The sequence below is a fragment of the Chelonia mydas genome, chromosome 1 (genome assembly GCF_015237465.2).
Source record: "Chelonia mydas isolate rCheMyd1 chromosome 1, rCheMyd1.pri.v2, whole genome shotgun sequence".
NCBI classification, from domain to species: domain Eukaryota; kingdom Metazoa; phylum Chordata; order Testudines; family Cheloniidae; genus Chelonia; species Chelonia mydas.
The window spans coordinates 200,366,380-200,387,572 of NC_057849.1; the positions used below are offsets into that span (position 1 = coordinate 200,366,380).

Genomic DNA, 21,193 nt, shown 5'->3' on the forward strand with positions numbered 1-21,193 from the left:
CTCAAGGTTCCATGGGCTGCTCAAAGTTCCATGGAGCTACGGTACTAATAAAAATGGCCAGTCTAAGGAAGCCTCTGAAGATGTCCATATGACCCCTAGCCAGGAGGATAGCATTAGTCCCCAAAACAGTCACACAGTCTTTGTCAAAGGAAGATACACTTATGAAACTGCATTTCATTTCCCATTAGGGTTTTCACATCTGCTGTGGAGATGGAAAGTGGAAGTGTATGGGTTGTGAGGAGGATGGAAATATCTTACCACAAAAGCAGGGTTCAGCATAAAAGAAAGAGGGGGGGTGGGAAGCAGTGGAACCAGCAAGCAAGTCAGGTAGGGGCAGAGGCCCATTTCCTACTAAATTATTATTCTGGAGTTCAGCATGTTGCAATATGCATTTCAGAAGATGGGCTGTACTTAAGTACTGAAGATTTAACAGATTAAACAATGAAGAGCACAGTATGGGACCTATAATGAGCCCAGTAACCAGGTACCTACAGTTGCCAATGGAGCACAGTATCCAGATATCAGGCTGCTACAGCTATTTCTGATGGGTTTTCCTTCCCCGCCTTCTGTTCCCCTGTCTAACTGGCTGCCATAGCCAGTAAGTACATATGGGCCAAACTAGTCTCATAGGCAAGTAGGGATGTCATCCATTCCATCTCCTTCCAGTGTTGGCATGGTGGGTTTTTGCTAGCCTTTCAGAATGAAGTCAGGGTGACAGCATCTAGGTAACTCATGAGCTACCAGAGTTAGTTTAGTTTACCTAGCCAAAGCACCACCACTGGGCATGGTGAGGACCCAACAACCTCTCCCCATAATGTATTAAACTGTCCTACACATCTCTTTATACTTCTTAAGTATTTCTAGGGTGAACAGATATCTAACAGTTGAGAGGACGCAGTTTATCTTTTATGCAACCGTCACTAGCTTTGAGTTTGATTCACAGGAAAAGCACCTGGGTGAAAGATGGCTAGAGGGGAACCAAGGAATCAGTAGCACAAAAGCAGATTTCATTCATTAAAGATACTGAAGACTGAGCCACTTACGCAGGTAGGGAGAGAGAGCAGGGCAGTGACTCACGGTAGACTTCACTGTGGGAACTTCTTCTACAGTTGACATGGACTTCTTTTTCTGATTCTCCTTCTCCAGCATGGTTGCATTCCTGAAATTCTCCACCAAGCTCTTTGCTTTGGGAGTCTCCTGTACAGTGTCCACAAGGTAACTGGAGGTGGCCCATGCCACCACCATTATGCAGAAGATGAAGATCAGCAGCAGCCTGAACTTGTAGGAAAGGTGAAGGATGGCTGAGCTCAAGCCCATGGCCCTCCCTCGTATGCAAGCCGCTCTCTCAGCAATTTTCCTGATGCAGCTCTTTCACCATACACCTCAGATGGGTGAAAATAAAGGACCCAGAAGGAATGTCACAATAAGGCAGGAAGCTGGGAGATATCAAAGGCTGCTGAGCCTCCTGTTGCTTTGGAATTCATGGAGTTCTGGTACAGTGATTGTTGGAAGGCAAACATCACATGACTCACCCTAGTATAAAACAGAGAGAAGAGGTTGTTTTATATTCCCTCAGCTGCACTGCAATGCACTCCCGACACCCACCTCCCCGAATTCACTAGAAGAACGTGGGGCGCAAGGGGTGCTAACGGAGAAGCAGAGAGCCTAAGCGGAGAGCCAAAGCGCTACAAAAGCAGCATGGTCTGGTTGGTAGGGCACCAGACAGTAAGTCGAGAAACCTGGGTTTTGTTCCCAGCTCTCCCACTGACCTGCTGTGTGACAGTGGGCAAATCTCTTCCACTCTTTGGGCCTCTGTTTCGCCTCCCACCCTCTCTCTGTCTGGTCCTATTTAGATTATGAGCTGCAGCAGAAACCGTCTCCTACTATGTGTGTGTACAGTGCCCAGCACAATGAGGCCCTGATTTTGGGTCTCTAGGACTATTTCAGTACAAATTATTAACACCAACTGGAAAGCAGGAAGCTCTGCCTGGCCTGCCTCTAGCCATACTCCTGAAAAGTGAGGCACAGCTGAAATTACCTCTGAGGAATGAAACTTGCTTTGCTTTAAAGTTTAAGGAGAGATGTTCTCAGGGATGCACCCCAGGAGTGAGCCACACAATGCTTACTTAGTGTCAGAAATCCTTCCTTCCCCAGCCACTCAGCATTATTACCTCGTGACCACTGCCCTCCACTTTCTTCTCATCTGCTCTCAGAATGTTGAAGAACTAGCCGGGAGGAGGCAAGTTTTCCTGTTTTTCTGAGTGGGAGTTTCCTTTTCAAGTGAGATCTTTCCCAATGATCCTGTGATACTGGCAGACCAGGTGCCAGCTCATGCCAAGGCCCCAGGCCTCACTGAACATTTACAAATACACAACTGGAAACCAGTCTTGTTTACTTACATCAGAACAGATATTAAGTGTTAAGTTGATAAGAACATGCTTAGTGATTAGACTTGATAAAAAGCTTGTAGGATGCTACATGTATTACTCTCATTTATAATCTCTATAGCCCATGGTACAAAATTATGCATGAGTGTTTGCATTGTAAACTTCTGTAATTGTATTACACAACAAACAACAAAAGAAGCATCGATAAAGTGCTTGTCCTGCACACAAGAATAGCTCATTGAAAGCAACTGACCTATTTTGTAGCATCAAAGGACAGAGACTTTGTTGATTGCATTCCTAACTCCCTCCAGGAATCAGAAGCCTATGCATGAACTTATCCCGTCAGTTTTGGGCTCTAGAGAAGAAGGGATAAAAATCCCTAAGGAGGAGAAACTGAATCTCTCTTATGCTGTGTGGACTTGGAGGAGCAAGGATTCCTAAACACAACCATAGAGTTCCCCATGATGCTTGGCATGGTTTAGCCCTGGGGGGGCGGGGGCAGGAGAGAGAACATTTTGCATTGACAGATCACTACAACTCTATCACTCTTAGGATTTAGACTGCAATGCATTTGTGTTACATGCTTGTATATAACTCTTATTTCTTTTTCCTAGCTAATAAACCTTTAGTTAGTTTATTACAGAACTGGCTACAGGCATCTTTTATGAGAGATCCAAGATACCAACTGAGCTGGAGTAAGTGACTAGTCTCTTGGGATTGCAAGCAACCTATTTTGTGATTTTTGGTGTAAGTGACCTTTTATCACTGAATCCAGCTTGCCTAAGTGACAAGATAGACTGGAGAGCTTAAGGGAACTGTCTGTGACTCCATGGTAAGACTGTTTCAGTGATCCAGGAGTTCACATTTGTTACTGGGTTGTATAATTACATTTCACCAACATACCACCAGTTTGGGGTGTCTGCCCTGTTTCTGACAGTCTGCTCTGAAGTAAACACTCATGGTCATGAGCCACTCCAGACAGCATGATAGATCCAACTTTTTATTTCTTCCCCCAACCACCTCACAGGTTCCATGTCCAGAAGACACTCTTCTCACTGCATCATGATCACATAGCTATTATGTTAATTTTTCATGATGCAAAACATACAAGGAAGAAAGAAATTAGATTGTAACTGTGATACGTAGCCTATCCCTTAAATCAGCTTCTGTGCCAGATGATGACTGGAGGATAGCTAATGTGATGACAATTTTTTTTAAATGCTCTAGAAACAATCCCCACAATTACAGGCTAGTAAACCTAACTTCAGTACCAGGCAAATTGTTTGAAATTGTAGTAAAGAACAGAGTTATCAGACACATAGATGAACACAATTCGTTGGGGAAGAGTCAGCATGGCTTTTGTAAAAGGACATCATGCCTCTCCAATCTATTGGAATTCTTTGAGGTGGCCAACAAACATGTGGACAAGGGTGATCCAGTGGATATAGCGTACTTAGAATTTCAGAAAGCCTTTAACAAGGTCCCTCACCAAGGGCTCTAAAACAAAGATGTCATGGGATAAGAGGAAGTTCCTCTCATGGATTAGTAACCGGTTAAAAGATAGGAAACAAAGGGTAGGAATAAGTAGTCAGTTTTCACAATGGAGAAAGGTAAATAGTGATGTCGCCAAGGGATCTATACTGGGACCAGCGTTGTTAAACATATTCATAAATGATCTGGTAAAAGGGATAAACAATGAGGTTGCAAAGTTTGGAGACGATAAAAAATTACTCAAGATAGTTAAGTCCAAAGTAGGGATGTAAATAGGGTTTAAAAATAGTAACAGTTTAACCTATTAAAATTCTTGTCAATTAAACAGTTAACCATTAAGGAGTCCCAGCAGCCAGGGGAGTTTAATTGTTCACCGAAACCGGTAAGACTACTCCTGAGAGCATTCTGTGCCTACAAATTCTGCACACAATATTTTAAAATTTTGCAAGTTTTATTTGTCAATAAATAAATGCAGAGGCTCCAGCATGGCAGTGGGGAGCACAGGCCACTGGCTGCACAAAGGTGGAAGATCACCCTGCAGCCCCCCCACCCCAGGACACAGACTCAGCAGAGAGGTTGCACCCAACCCTGACACAGCACAAGGCCTGGGCCTGCCCCAGAAACACCCTGGGGCCATGCCCCTCTGTGCCAGGTGCACCAGGTGTGGGGCAGGCAGGCTCAACCAGGCAGGACCCAAGTGTGGAGGGGCTCAGTGTGAGGAGATAGAATTCTGTGTGAGACAATCTGGATGCAGGCAGGCAGTGGGGTGTCTGAGTGTGGGGGGATCTGGAGGCACAGAGGCTCATTGCGGGGGTTCCAGGTGCAATGGGACTCTGCAGGGGCTTCCAGGTAAAGGTTGTTGGGGCTCAGCAGAGCGCTCTGTGTGTGGGGTTCGCAGCGGGGGTGAGGGGAGTGCTGGGAGAGTGGGGCTTGGTGGGGGTCTGGGTGCAGGCAGTTGGCAGTCAGTGGCATGGGGTCTGGATGTGGGGGCTCAGGGTGATGCATCAGGGTGAGGGTTTGAGTGCAGGGAGCTCAATGGGGGGTGGTCTGGGTGCAGGGGTAGGCGTCCAGAGGCAGGGGTTGAGGTTCAGTGGGGTGAGGTTCGGGTATGAAGGGCTAGGGGGCTTCTGGATGTACCAGGTGAGGCTTGGCAGGGAGGTCTGGATGCATAGGAGTTGGGTTGATGGGAGAGCAGCTCCCCATACAGTGACCCCTCCTCCACAGCTGAGGAGTGATGGGGGCAGGAAGCAGGGCAGGATGCTGAGCTTCCTGCAGCTGGGGGAAGTTTCTGGGGGTGGGTCTGACACAGCCCCAGCCACTCCTTGCAGGGGAAGAGGAAGTCCCATCCTCTCCTGCCTCCAACCAAGCCGGGACTTGGTTGATTCTGGATCAGGGTAGGAGCCACTGGCTGGGGTGTTCCCAGCCCCATGGTGATTTACCTCTCCACTGGGTGCCTGAAACATTGTACCTGCACTACTAGGGAGTGGTGCGTGACTGCTCTTGCAGCTTCCCTTTGCTTCCCTGTGAAAGTCATTTTTCTGCAGGGAAGAAAAGAAATCTGCAGTGGACATGAATTCTGCGCACGCACAGAATTCCCCCAGAAGTATAAGACTCATGCTTATTGGTTAACTGGTTAAACTTTTACATCCCTAGTCCAAAGCAGACTGTGAAGAGTTCCAAAGGGATCCCCCAAAACTGGGTGACTGGGAAACAAAATGGCAGATGAAATTCAATGTTGATAAGTGCAAAGTATTGAACATTGGAAAACATAATCCCAATTAGACATACAAAATGATGGGATCTAAATTAGCTGTTACCACTCAAGAAAAAGGTCTTGGAGTCATTGTGGATAATTCTCTGAAAACATCCGCTCAATGTGCACCACCAGCCTACAACAGGGTTCAAAAAAGAACTAGATAAGTTCATGGAGGATAGATCCATCAATGGCTATTAGCCAGGATGGTCAGGGATGCAACACTAAGCACCTTGGGGCAACGACTTTCACCTTCCTCTGTGAAGGTTTTTCACCTTCCTCTGCAGCGTAGGGCACGGGTCACTTGCTGGAGGATTCTCTGAACCTTGAAGTCTTTAAACCATGAGTTGAGGACTTCAGTAGCTCAGATATAGGTCAGGGGTTTGTTACAGGAGTCGGTGGGTAAGATTCTGTGGCCTGCATTGTGCAGGAGGTCAGACTAGAAGATCATAATGGACCCTTCTGACCTTAAAGTCTATGAGCAACACTTGGAACGTTCTCTGGGTAAAATACTCTTCCCCAAAAACATCCATCAGTTCCTCACTCTCTCCCCCTACAAATCAATGAATTCTTCCACACTCAGCCAAGTTCTGTGAGCTGATTGGTTGGGAATAGGTTCCCTCTGATAGAAAGGCTGAGTGATAATGTGAGGAAAAGATCCCTTTAATTCTTGAGGTAGGTGCGTTTCCCCTAGAAGATTTTAGAAGATTAGGTGGGAAAGGAGGTTATCTTAGCCGGTGGGGAAGGGAGTTGTGAAGGAAGAACAGTGCTCCAGGCTCACTCTCAGTACCAACTCTTCAAACTATAAGAGAGACAAGGTAGGTGAAATAATATTTTGTATTGAACCAAGCTCTTCAAACTAGAAGTAGCTGATGAGAGGGACAGGCATTGGCAGGGAGAGAGGTAGGCTGCAATGGCTACAGGATTCCTACTCAGTGCAGCAGCAACTTCTTCCCATCTCTTCCTTATTTGTGACTCAAGTGAGCTGTGCAGAGGAAAGGAGGGCCCAAGAACTACGCACGGCATCCCTCGTTCACCGTTAAGTGTCATCCATAGTAGACACTTGAATCTGAACAGGTTGACGCACAAACAATTCAGTGTATCCTCACTAGCCTTGCTGAACTGGCTAAGTTTGGGCCAGTGTCCATGCTGATTTGTCAAAACCAATTCAGGTACTTGTACATTATCTCCACGATGGAGGGTGTGTTGGGAGCGGAGCTCGCAGTCCCACGCCACAGCTGCAGCCCATAGTTCATTGACTGAGCATCCCCATTTTGTCTCCCTTACCATGAGCACACTAGAAACATACCCTCAAATAATGCCCCCTGAAAACATTCTCCTCCCCCAGCCTTCAGTAAACCCCACAGCTTTACATGTCCTATGTCAGCAAACCACACTTAGTTTGCTAGCTGACAGGCCCCTCTCTGCCCCCATGCCATGCCCTATATACTTCTCACCCCACCTTAAGTCAGCTGTGGAAATCGTACCCCACCACAAGCCTACGCTAATCCCCTCCATTTCCACTCTAGATAACCTTGGCTACAAATACCCTCTCAAGAGCTCCCACACTTTAGTGCTACCTCCAGTCATGCTAAACGACACCCCACAGAAGGTACTGCCCCATCCAGTGCTGACAAGAGAAGCTGATCTCCATCAATGCAACATTTCCCTCTCCCTTCCACCTCTGCAAAGAACTCATTCTTCAAAACCCTTGACAAAGAAGCAACAAAGAATCATGGAATTCAAGAGGGTCAGAGAAACAACATTCTTGGTCTAACCTTACAGGGAACTGAGGATCAGGTTGCTAACAATTATATAAAGTATCGGACTTAAATTATTAAGCATATTTAGGACATACAGATTAATAAAGCAGAGACTTCATGTTAACAGATCTGTAGAGAGGGTTCTTCGGAGCTCGTCCCTCTCCGGGGCAGCAGGGAACCACACCGCCTCCCTTAGTCCCTGCACTGGCCCTTGGGGAATCAGTAGGGCCACAGGAGTCCTGGTTCAAGCCATCCGGCAGGGGCTGAGCAACTACAGGTAACAGTTAGCAGTTAACAAGCCCAGGCCTGGGTCAGGGTGGGGTAGCAAGGAGTTCAAGGCTCAGGCCCTCAGGCAGGGGCTGAGCAGCAGTATATATAGTAAACAGGCCCAGGCCCTGGGTCAGGGCGGGGCAGCAAGGAGTTCAAGGCTCAGGTAGAAGCTGAGCAAACACAGGTAGATAGCACACCCAGGCTTCAGGCTCTGAGCAGCCAGGGATTGGGGGACTGCCATCCACGTGTTGGGTGGCAGGGGTGGGACGCAGGCCCTCCCCTCCACTGCGACCCAGCCCGGGGCCCTAGCAGCGGCCAAAGGCCCGCTGCTGTGTCAGTGGGGATCCTGGCAGCAACACACTGACATGGGTTCCGGCTATGCTGCAGCCAGACTCGAGTCAGCTGCTCCCGGGCTACTTCCCAACTCCCTCTCTGGAGGTACCTGGGTCAAGGTGGTGTCCTCAGGGCAGGGGTCGATCACCATTGGATCCTTGGGGTAGCTGGCAACAGGTAGGCTCAGCGACTCTCCCACGCACTGATCTGCATCAAGTATTGGCCGATCAGGCCAGTCTCCAAGTCCGTCGCTGGTTGCTGGAGTTTCCCCAGCAGGAACTGGGCCAGAGGCGTCTGGCCTCTCCAGCGGCTGCCTCTCAAGTGAGCTCTGGGGTTTGGCTCTTATACTTCCTGTCCAGCACCTGACCCTCTGGGGTGCGGGCTTGGAGTGCTCTGGCTCCACGTACTCTGGTATCCGGCGGAGCTCATCCCTCTCCAAGGTGGCAGGGAACCACACCGCCTCCCTACAAGATCCTTATATTTACTTTCTAAATGCAATGCTTTTCTTTTACAAATTGTATCTTAAGATCTTATTCTCTAAATAAACAGATTATTCAGTCTAAAAAAAATAAGAGGTCAAGAACTTAATTAGTCTGTAGATAGGAAAGTGGGAAATTACAAATACACTTCACTGATTGGGCCCTCATCTCTATCTGCTTGGCATCTTTTAGGTGCATGTTAGGGGGCTTTCCCTTCACTCCCTCCCCTGGTTCTTGTCATGCAGACAGAAGGCAAAAGACCAGAAGTCCAAAGTGCAGGCAATGCGATGTTTATTGAGGTTAGTTTCAAGCAAGCACATCCATAGCTCTGACGCCACAGAGCCTTTTCCCAGTGTTTTATTTTCCCCCTCCTTAGCAGGCATAATTATACCTGTAATGCAAGCCTTTGGCCCCACCTCTTACTATCTATGGTCATGTTCCTTTTTGGAGGGTTATGAGTCTGGGGGCTTCAGTACTACCCCTTTGCTATCCCACGGGAGGGGTAAGGAGGGAGGTTATGCTTTGGTCAGGGACAGGTATGTCTTTGGCCTTTTAGTGTTTTTTATACCTTCCCCCCTCATCCCCCTTGCCCCTCCCAACTGGTTGCTTGACCTTATTTCGGGAGAAGAGTTTGAGGCAGGACTGTCCTTCAAGTGTATGCTCGTATATTACATTCCCACTTTGCTTAGTAACACTTTAGCTCTCTCTCTTTCCCCCCCCCATTTGTTTGTGGGCAGATGTAACACAGTGTCTTTGTTCACACATATTAGTAAAAAGAAAAGGAGTACTTGTGGCACCTTAGAGACTAACCAATTTATTTGAGCATAAGCTTTCGTGAGCTACAGCTCACTTCATCAGATGCATACTGTGGAAAATACAGAAGATGTTTTTATACACACAAACCATGAAAAAATGGGTGATTATCACTACAAAAGGTTTTCTCTCCCCCCACCCCGCTCTCCTGCTGGTAATAGCTTATGTAAAGTGATCACTCTCCTTACAATGTGTATGATAATCAAACACATAAGCTATTACCAGCAGGAGAGCGGGGTGGGGGGAGAGAAAACCTTTTGTAGTGATAATCACTCATTTTTTCATGGTTTGTGTGTATAAAAACATCTTCTGTATTTTCCACAGTATGCATCCGATGAAGTGAGCTGTAGCTCACGAAAGCTTATGCTCAAATAAATTGGTAAGTCTCTAAGGTGCCACAAGTCCTCCTTTTCGTTTTGCGAATACAGACTAACACGGCTGTTACTCTGAAACCTGACATATTAGTAAGAATATAAAAATGTCAAAAATTAAATGGGCAAACAAGAGCCAAAATTCTATTTCAGGCAAATATACAGGCTTGAATATTATTAACACTCCTAACAGTGCACAATTTCTGTGGCAATGTCAGAATTAGAGAGTCACTTTCTGCTGACAATGAACAAGAAACTCTTTTAAAATAAGGAAGACAGTATTATCCGTAAAGATTGCTGCCTGTCCGTCTCTGCTTCACTGCAGAACTTCTGCCTAGAACCTCCCCCAACCTCTGTACTATGGGATTTGAAGAAACAGTGCACATAACTTGCATTAGCAGCAACACTGGCCACTGCACATCTTGTCTGCCACTCATAACACTGAAAATGGTATGAAGATACATGGAGTACCAGTGGCCACTGACTGAGTGATGAAAAGGTCCACAGTTACAGCAGATGGGAAAGTCACTGACATTCCTCCAACACTGGTTTATGAAATAACACTGCTTGCATGCCCTTTGGGAGTCCTGTGAGACCCAAGAGTCCAGCCGCTCTCGCACTCCATTCTTTGGCTCCCAGTCCCACTCTGGCTATGTTCTACTGTAGCTCTGCAGCCATTATGTGCTGTGGCTCTGTTTAACTGGTGTCCAAGGTGGTGACCCTGCAGACGGTTCTGTGGTGAAGGTGCCATTGCATTGTTTAGAGCATGAAGTATTACCTGCACCCATATATTTGCAATGTCAGACCTGTTGGCAAGAGCACCTTCCTTCTGCCACAGAATTACCAGACCATCTCCTGAGCCTGTAAATCTTGACACACTCACTGGTTCGGAATAAAATCAGACAGGTGAAATGTTATGATAATCAAAGACCGGGAACACTTCCCGCTCACTTCATAGTCACCTGAAGCGTGTGCCAAGTGAACAATATGTAAGTAGAGCCACCTTGAGTTTCCTGCTGGTAAACAGTTCAACGTCTGCCTTTTCTAAGACTGGGATTCACAGGCTTCCTGCTAGGCGACCACTGAATTCTATCTCCGAAGTTCATTTCAATCAGCTCAGGACTCTTCATTCTCACAACCAAGTGGCCTTGATGTACAGTACTGTTTTTGAATTGAGGAAGCACCAGCTTCACAACATTTAAAGAAGACCTGCAAAGGGGGAAACAATTGGGCTTTTTCCTTTTTTGGCATCTTTGTGATGGATAAAAGCAGCCTGAAAAGTGAGCCTTTTGGTGAGGCAGAGGGGTTGCCTGCTTGCTTTTAAATTAGAAACATACAGGCTTGTCAAGCCTGTAAAATTCTATAACCTTTATCTATACTAAGGGAATTTTGAAAACATTTCCCATTATTGATAATACAAGTTCAGCTTCACCGGTGTTAGCAACAGCTGAAAGAACCGAGTGTAAATGGGCTGCCAGCAGCCACTGGTATTTTACATGCTATATGGATTAGGTCTGGGCTGAGCCTGGTACCTCTTGATCCACCATGCTGCTTCCTTTCCAGCACCTCATGGAGGCTTTGCTAGGTGACTACCCAATTTGGAGCTTGTGACGTTACTGACATAACCTGTAACCATATACTGTTATATATTTGCAACAAATATTGTACAAAGGTTGTCATGTAAGGTGTCAATGGAAAGGTTATGATTTGCTGATTATGATTATGCTATCTGTATGGGTGTATCATTTCTGTAGTTGAAGTTATAAATATTGGCTATGTATGTGAATATCAATGTGCTTTGATTCTAAATACCCCCAGTGAAGCATTTGGTCAGCTTCTTAAAAAAGAACTATTCTCAGGCCTTGGCTACACTTGCAGATGTACAGCGCTGTGAGTTAAACCCGCCTTCATATAGCTGAGTAGGAAAAGAGCTGCAGTCTGTCCACATTGGCAGCTGCCAGCGCACTGTCGTGGCCACATTTGCAGCACTAGCAGCGGCATTGGGAGCAGTGCATTATGGGCAGGTATCCCACAGAGCACCTCTTCCCATTCTGGCGTAGTGGGTTGTGGGAACGGGGCGTGGGGTGCGGGGCATTCTGGGTCCTGTCCCAACGTCCCGTGATGCATCGCTTCGCATATCAGCAATCCCTGTGTTTCCATCCACATTTGGAGCCATCTTTCAACGGTTTCTGCGCAGCACGATTTGTGTTCCGTTTCAGTCTGAGGGAAATGGAGCCCGAACTGCTGAGGAGTACGCTGACGAGTCTCACCAGCACATCACATCTGGCAGTCGAGCTATTCCTTAAGAACCAAAGTGACAATGAGGAGTCCAACGATGCTATCGAGTCGCGTAATGCGTACGACACGAGATTGGTTGTGGCATTCACAGACATGCTCAGCACCATGGAATGCCACTTTTGGGCTCGGGGAACAAGCACTGAGTGGTGGGATCACATTGTCATGCAAGTCTGGGATGACGAGCAGTGGCTGCAGAACTTTCAGATGAGAAAAGCCACTTTAGTGGGACTGTGTGAGGAGCTCGCCCCCACCCTGCAGCCCAAGGACACGAGATTGAGAGTTGCCCTGATGGTGGAGAAGCGGGTGGCTATTGTTTACACCAAGGCAAACCAAACCAGCCAAAGAGAGAAGACTTCGGTTTTACCCCACTGGCTAACCATAAGTCACACAAGCAATTTCCTTAGCTGTCAGTTTGTATGGCAACTTCCAACTTATCTGTATGTATATATATTTCTTTTTACTATACGTTCCATTCTATGCATGCAATGAAGTGGGCTGTAGCCCACGAAAGCTTATGCTCTAATAAATGTGTTAGTCTCTCAGGTGCCACGAGTACTCCTGTTCTTTTTGAGGGTTTGTTCTTTAATGTTGCTTGCCGAAACATCAGTATGTTCCACCAAAATTTCAAGTCCCATTCAGTTGTCATTTAATACGTTTTTCCTTATCTGATCTTTCTATTCCTCTAGTGTCATTTCTACTGTACTACTCACTGAAGTAAAACTTCATATGATGTCCTGACTCCCAATTGTGGTCATCAAAAATCCCCTTCACATAGAACCCTGGTATTCTAGCCAAATTTCAGCTCACATATTTACATTTTGCCTACCTAAATTCTCCCTCTAGCTTCTACTAGATAAAATATTCGTCTTCGCTATCTTTCATAAACCACTGTGTTGCTATGCATCATTAAACAACTGATACATTTCTCCCCAGAGATAGTTTCCCTTAGTTGGTGGGTGAGTTATCACTGTATATAGTGTGATTTGCAAAGAGCTCTAGGAAACCTTGGGATGGTAAATTAAATAAAATAGTTATCTTTATATAGCTCTTAACATACTGGAAATTTACTCTGTTTAAAGGCATTTGACCAAGACCAATTTACTACAGTCATCTATAGGCTTGGTTTCATTAACAGCAGATTTCACTTCAGAGAGTGTATTCCTTTAAACAAGGTAAAATAGCTACCCACACCTGAAATGTGCATGTGTCAGTTTCACAGTAATGACACCTCTGACACCTTCATGGTCTCCTTGTGGGTACCCCCACTCATGTCTCATGCCTCAAGCTGTCACCTTTTTCAGGGTGGGAACACGCATACCCTCTCCCTCTAGACTGGGGATTTAGGCTTCAATTCATCCTGTAACTCACCGATCACCTTAGCAAGCCTGAGTTTATTTCAACAATATATATATAATAAAAATAAATAAAAGGAGGGAGTTTCTGAGTAAGTTTGGAGCTCTGATGTACCGTGCTTCTACCCCACTCGCAATTTCAGTCTGACTAACTCAGTCAGCGTAGCACTGGGATATGCCAAATAAAGATACTTGAGAGATGAAGTCTGGAGTCGGACAGAGTTCTTGGGAAGCTGAGCTGAAAGAGGCCTCGGAGGGAACCCCAACATACTTGTGTAGAAATAATTTTCTTTTGCATTTCTTCCACATTTACTAGTCCAGACTGGAGAACTGGGGAACTCTTTATTTTAATGAAAGACTGTGTATGACTCAGTTTCCCCACTCACCTTATACTGTAGGCTAAAAAGACAGAATGACTGAGCCAGCTAAGATAAGAGGGAGAACACCCAAAGAACCATTTACTATAAACAAGATAAGTTAGGAATGTAGCGATGAGGTAAAGAGTAAGTCAAGCGTGGACAATGATTGGTTCCTGCAAAGTAACCAAGCCAATCCAAAAATATGTAATGCAATGTATAGGAAATGTAATGAGATGTGTTTATTCATATATACATATAAAATTTTTATTTATAAATATATAGTTTTATATAGTTATATTATATGTATGTATGTGGCAGGATGGGTGCTGAGGGAGGCATCTGTCAGAATTGATCAGGTATCTGCTGGCTGTGGAACTTTATTGAGCTGAGACCAGAACCACATACGGTGACTGGTGACATAGGGTGGTACTGGAGACATGGCTATAGAAGGTCTGAATGAGGAAGGAGATAAATGTGTGGGAAGTTTCCCCTGATCACTATGAAAGTTCTACTCACTGTGGACACTGGTAAACCCACATGGGTGTACAGCTCAATGTGAAAAACTGGGGGCTGAGGGAACTGTGTATGGCAATGCATACAGTCATGAAGAGGTGTGAGTGATCAAAATGAAATACGTCTCTGAGATTCAGTACCGGGTATACTATGGCACCGCCCACCAGGCCCACACCCGGAGCCCACAATGACTACAAGGGGGCCCACAAATATGTTTGGCACCAGGGCCCACAAAAGGTTAATCCAGCCCTGGTCAGCTAGCGTACTATCATATAAACTTTACAGCAAGAACTCGTACCTCCAAGGCCCTGCAAATGTGGTTCTGCCAGCATCTATGTATTTTAATGCAGGCCAATTATTTCTCATAAATATGGATACCAAGATATAACTGTTGACTTTACAGTTAGATAAACTCCTCTCACAATAGATAAACCTGCATACGGTGGGCAGAGATAATTGAGAAACATGCAGAGCCTTAACGTTTTATTCATTTTGTACAATAACTTCACAAACTATATGAAAAGGAATCACTTCCCCCTGCCGATGAAGTGTAATCATAACTGTGGTAGAATGTTTACTAGTGCACAGCAAAAACATACTGCAGTTTAGGACAGGAAGCAAAGAACACCATTATATGCAACTGAAACTCCATGGGAAAATACAAGGAGGTAAAACATAATTATCCAAATTTGAATTTAGCCAGAACACCAAAGTCAATGGCTTTACGAACAGTACTATCAAATTTTTGAGAACTATGTGCATCAGACACTCCTTTTCAAGACAGACAAATACCAGGATATGTATTGCAAATCACAACTCTATACAGAACTGCAGCCAACCCTGCCAAAAGGAACAAATTAATTTGCCCATCCTCCAGGTATAACACATACCAGTGACATTTGCATACTCACACACTGAGTTAGTGTACCCACAAGGGTCTCCTGCAGAGAAAAGATCTCTCCCCATTTTCCAGCCCAAGTAATTCAGCTAAGCACTGGAGAGGGGGAAGAATCCCACATAGCAATCTGGATGGGGAGCAGCAGCAGAGCAATTAGGGGAACCACATAGTGGCAAATTCTCTGATCCTGACCTTTTCTGCACAATCTAGCCCCAACCTTCCAATCACTGCCTTCTTCATGTCTTGCATGACAGCATGCTGACAGCTCCATGAAAATGGGCTCCATGCTGTACAGGGGACGCCAAATACCCCCTGCTCAGTGGAAATACACCAGTTCCACTAAAAGAGGACCTTCCATACCTGCAGAAGATGGGATAAAATTCAACCTATACTGAAAAACACATTTGGTCCACACATGCTGTAGCAGGGACCAAAGTATAAAAGAGTTCTTGGGACAGTGTTTATCAGATCAGAATTCTGCAGTTTACGATTCAACATCTGTACTCAAACTGGATCCCGAAAGTAGAAACAAGGTTATTGCCGAGGGCAGCACGGACTAGCAAAATGACATTCCGGCCCACACCTTCCAAGAAGGAGGTGATCTCTTTACAGGCAACTCAATAGAAATACTAACTTATGGTATCTGCTTATCATGCAGGACAGTCCAAGCTTCTGAGTTCTGTAAATGCTTATTCCAGCCCCTTCTCACAGGTTTTTTCAGGTCAATACATGTTTTAGTTTGCCATTAAGCTAACTCTAATTCGTGTCACCGCTTTAGGACACTTCCTTACACACTAAGCTTAAAATTTCCTCTCCACCTTTTCCGAAAGAAAATCTTTTCAACCAACTTTTCAGTCTGCACCCAGAAAGGGACTGAATTCACTGGCTATTAAGCTTCCACCAACCCCCGCCAAACCAACACCCCCTCCTTTTATCTTTTCAAACCAAGAGGAAGCAAGCACATTAGATCTACTTACTGCTGCTGCTCTCTTTCCTGTAGAGGAATCACTCTGTGCTGTGTTATGGAGATTCCTGTGTGAATGGCAGGCACTTCTCAGCCATGAAACCCCACACCACAAAGACGCCTTTATTGCCTCCTACATGCCAGGAAAGAGTCAGCTCAACACTGCAGGGAGCATCGGAAAAAAAAAATTAAGTCAACACTTTCGGTTTTTTCCACCCCACAGGCCACTCCCTCGTCCCTTCCTACATGCTCCTCCTCCTCCATGCCCCCCCACCCCTTTCTGAGTGTGCGGAGAGCTTCTCTCTGTCTTCCAAAGCACACAGCAGTCTATCCTGGAGGCGTTCAGATAGATCCAGGAGGGCAACATGCCAAAGGCGCTACCACAATACGAATAATGAACAATAATAACAGTAAGTCTGTATTATGAAAGATTAAGAGCCTCATAAACACAAAAAAGATTTTCACCTGAGCCCCCATAGCCTCTGTCCTTATAGAGATTCTTCAAGTGCAGCTTCTATCATCCTTATCTAGGTTAATCTGCCTAGCACCATCTTCCAAGCCCTCCTCCCCAGCAACACCCACAGACCTCTCCATCACACTGTCACTGTGTCCGAAGACATGCACTTCTTACACCTATCTCAGGCCCTGTCTATACTGGCAAGTTTCTGCGCAGTAAAGCAGCTTTCTGAGGTGTACACACCAACTCCCGAGATGTACACACTGCCAAGCCACTTAGTGCACAGAAACTGCACAGTTGTAGCGCTCTAAAAAAACCCACCCCAATGAGAGGAGTACAAATTTCTGCGCCAGGGCTACAGCACCGCAGTGCCAGTGTAGACACCGTGGTCGATTACAGTGCTGCAATTGGCCTCTGGGAGGTATCCCACAAGGACTGTTCTCACCTCTCTGGTCATCAGTTTAAACTCTACTGCCCTGCCCTCAGGTGACCAACCATCAGCCCCATCCTGTAAATTCCTTAGGAATGTTGAAAGTCCCCTTCCTGTTTGTTCGGTGACCCATGCAGCGGTCTAAGCACACCTTTCCAGGTGGCCATGTCTGCTCCATGCAGCAGGCGATCCTCCACTTGGAGCAATGCTGAGCTGCTCTACCTCATCAGCATTTGGGGAGAGGAGGCTGTCCAGTCCCAGCTGCGCTCCAGCCATAGGAGCTGTGAGACCTACGGACAGATTTCACGATGCCTGACAGAAAGGGGCCATCACCGGGACATACTGCAGTGCAGGGTCAAAGTGAAGGAGCTGCGGAACGCCTACCACAAGGCGCGGGAGGCAAACTGCTGCTCCGGTGCTGCGCCCGCAAGCTGCTGGTTCTACAAAGAGCTGGATATGATACTCTGTGGCAACCCCACCTCCACTGCGAAGACCACTGTGAATACTTCGGTGGCTCACGTGCCAGTTGAAAGTGGACTGAGCCAGGAGGAGGAAATCTTGGAGGAGGATGTGGAGTGGGGGACTCAGAGGATGACTCGGAGATCAGAGATGCATACAGCCAGCACTTTTCTACCCCGGAGGAGGCTAGCCAGTCACTGCTGTCGGATGTTGGTGAAGCGCAAACAGGAGAGAAGGCCCCTGGTAAGTGGATTTGATTTTGGGAATCGCTGAAGTGAGTTGGTGGGGGGAAGGAGGGTTGCAGAAAGCAGGCTTGTCTCCCACCGCATGCCTAGTCTGAGCGGCAGAACAGGCTGTTGATAGACTCCCTCACTTCACAGGAATCTCCCTCAGAGAGCTCCAGGAAACTCTTGTGGAGATACTGGGCAGAGCTGCTTTGTTTCTTGCCCCATTAATGGTAACTTTCCCATGCCACTGTGCCATCACAGGACTAGGGGGAGGGCAGAGAAGACCATTGCTGCACACAGGTGAGCTGAATAGGAGCCAGGGCGAAAGCCGCAGGCTTGGAGAAGACCCTCTCTTGAGTCCCTGCTCACCCTCAGCAGTGAGATATCTTCCATAATGATCACATCCTGTGGAAAGCATGGGGACAGGAATGATTATGAGGCCCACCCTACAGTGCTGGCTCTCTCCAAGAGCCACATGCCCAGTGTTCAGCAGGGTCTGGGAAAAGTGATTTACCCTGCCCCTGTGGCTACTCACCATTTTGGGGTCTTGTGGCTCATGTGTGCTTGCCTGAGGTCAGCAAGTTAGTGACAGGTGTGTGAGTACTGGCGGTGTTTTAAATCACTGAATCAGTGTTCTGTGTTGCAAACAATACTGCTTCTGCAAAATATTGCTTTTAAACTTCACAGAGATGACCTTGGGAGCCCAGCCTCCCTTTTTGCTATTGACGGCTGAACGGCTGCGCAGAATTAGAAAGCGGCCACGAAGAACTAAGGAGGACTTTCTGCATGATGTTATGATGCACTTCACTGCCAAGAAACAGGAATTGAAGGAGTGGTAGGACAGCGAGAAGAGGGACCAAAAGGAGAACGCGGCATGCCAGAATGAAGCCACCGAGCAGCTCTTAAAGGTTATGGAGTGCCAAGCAGACACACTCCAGGAGATACTTGCTCTTCAAACCGAGTAGATCTGTGCCTGCCCACCCCTGCAGCCGCTGTCGCAAAACTCTTTCTCATGCTCCCTCCAGACACCCTCTTATCAATCACCTGGTTCCAGTCTATACCCGTGGCATTCCACTTCTCCCCCCTCACAGTTCAACACTGCAGAATCCCACTACCCACAACACCCATCCCTCTGTAGTTTGGCCCTGCTGAAGCATAGTACCCACTGCATTGTACTCCAAAGGAGAAGGTTGAATATGATCCCTGGAAAAACACAAATCTTTAGCCATCCCAGGACCCCTCCTCCTCCTCCTCCTCCTGGGACCTTCCCTTCCCCCATCCCCCTCACTGCTAATGGTTTTTTTCAGTTTGACTCTCTCCTCTGATTGTTGTTTTTTAATAAAAGAATTGTTGGTTTGAAAGCAATCTTTATTCTACTAAGTGAAAGCAAAAAGAGCCCTGCAAAGCAACGTACAATTATGTTAAACGCACATATTGCATTGTCTGCACCAATCACCTCCTAGCATTACAAGCACCGCACTCCTGAGTATAGCAACAAATATCAGTGGCTTTGAGCTTCAAATTGCTGCCTCAAGGCATCCCTCATCCTTATGACCCTGCACTGTTCCCCTCTAATAGCCCCGGTCTCTGGCTGTTCAAACTTAGCCTCCAGGCGCTAAGCCTCTGAGGTCCAGCCCTGAGTGAAGCTTTCACCCTTCCCTTCACAAATATTATGGAGCATACAGCACGCAGCTATAAGCATAGGAATATCGTCATCGGCCAGGTCCAGCTTCCCATAGAGGCACCGCCAGCGGGCTTTTAAAACACCAAAAGCACAGTCGACAGTTATTCTGCACTTGCTCAGCCTGTTGATGAACTGCTCCTTGTTGCTGTCAAGTTGCTCTGTGTATGGCTTCATAAGCCACGGCATCAAGGGGTAGGCAGGGTCTCCCAGGATCAAAACGGGCATTTCGACTTCCCCTACGGTGATCTTCTGGTCTAGAAAGAAAATCCCTGCTTTCAGCTTCCTCAACAGGCCAGTGTTCTGAAAGATGTGTGTGTCATGAACCTTTCCGGACCAGCCTGAGTTAATGTCTGTGAAATGCCCACGGTGATCCACAAGCACCTGGAGAACCATCGAGAAATACCCCTTGCGATTAATGTACTTGGCGGCTAGGTGGCCTGGTGCCAGAATTGGAATATGCATGCCATCTATTGACCGCCCCCCCCGGTAGTTAGGGAAGCCCATTTGTACAAAGCCATCCACAATGTCACACATGTTGCCCAGAGTCACGGTCTTTCACAGCAGGATGAGATTAATGGCCCTGCAGACTTCTGTCACCACGAGTCCAATGGTCAACTTTCCTACTCCGAACTGGTTAGCAACCGATCGGTAGCAGTCTGGAGTTGCCAGCTTCCAGATGGCAATAGCCACCACTTCTCGAACAGCAGGGCAGCTCTCATTCCCGTGTCCTTGCGCCACAGGGTTGGGGCGAGCTCATCACACAGTCCCATGAACATGGCTTTCCTCATCTGAAAGTTCTGCAACCACTGTTTATCATCCAAGATGTGCATCATGATATGATCCCACCACTCAGTGCTTGTTTCCTGAGCCCAAAAGCAGTGTTCCACTGTAGTCAGCACCTCCGTGAATGCCACTAGCAATCTCATGTCGTAGCTACGACGTGTGGTGAGATCAATATTGCACTTCTCTTGCCTTTGTACTTTAAGGAATAACTCCACTGCCACTCATGACATGTTGGTCAGAGCAAGCAGCCAGTAGGTCAACAGTTCGGGATTCATTCCTGCAGCCCAAAGAAGCAGGGCGCGTAATACAGAAACCGTTGAAAGATGGTGCCAAATGTGGACAGAAGCCCAGGGATTGCTGGGATGCGAAGCTATTCATCACAGGGCACTGGGAGAGGACCCACGATGCTCTGCGACCCCCTCCTCCTTCCCACAACTCTTAGCGGCAGAAGAGGAAGAGATGCTCTGTGGGATAGCTGCCTAGAGTGCACCACTCCGAATACCACTGCAAGTGCCACAAATGTGAACATGCTATTGCACAGGCAGCTGACAGTGTGAACACACAACAGTGGTTTCCCTTCAATGCTCACTGAGCAGCGCTGTAACTCCCGGCGCTGTAGTTCTGCCAGTGTAGACATGCCCTCAGTATCAGTTAGTCAAAGTCAGTCAGAGGCACGTCATCAAGGACAGAGTTTTGCACTACATACTTCTCTTCAAGTGCACTCCGACAGCTCTGGCAGATTCAGTGAGATATAGCACTTGTCTATATGAACGATCAGTTTGCAGCAAGCTAGGGTGTGACTCTACCTCACACTAGCCAGCCATGCACTAACAATTTGTGTAGATCCTGCTGACATACATTAACAGTTTGTTAGTGAGCTCTGACTTAGTCCCATTTCAAAGAGGACTAGATCAAACCTAACAAACTATTAATGCATGTCAGCAGTGTCCTCATGGACAGTTAGGCCAGAGCTGGTTAGTATGGGGTAAAGTCACACCCAGCTTGCTGCAAACTAAGGCCAGGTGTACATTTCAAACTTACATCAATATAACTACATCGCTCAGGGGTGTGAAAAATCCACATCCCTGAGCAGCACAGTGATACCAACC

The 21,193-nt window shown here is 46.8% G+C and overlaps 1 protein-coding gene across 6 annotated transcripts in view; it reads right to left on the reverse strand.

The window, feature by feature from the left end:
• The window catches only part of B4GALT4 (beta-1,4-galactosyltransferase 4), a 67,274-nt gene that overhangs the window by 26,737 nt on the left and 19,344 nt on the right, over positions 1 to 21,193 (reverse strand). The window contains exons 2-5 of one of the 6 annotated variants that reach the window (XM_043538704.1): positions 16,058 to 16,206; positions 8,107 to 8,461; positions 2,641 to 2,742; positions 1,044 to 1,533 (exon numbers count right to left, since the gene is read on the reverse strand). In XM_043538704.1, the coding sequence (XP_043394639.1) occupies positions 1,044 to 1,317 (274 nt within the window). In that variant the 5' untranslated portion in view covers positions 1,318 to 1,533; positions 2,641 to 2,742; positions 8,107 to 8,461; positions 16,058 to 16,206. Of the gene's footprint in view, positions 1 to 1,043; positions 1,534 to 2,640; positions 2,743 to 8,106; positions 8,462 to 15,272; positions 15,441 to 16,057; positions 16,207 to 21,193 lie in introns of all 6 variants that reach the window. The other 5 variants (XM_043538705.1, XM_037909251.2, XM_043538701.1 and 2 more) reach the window with 5 other exon arrangements.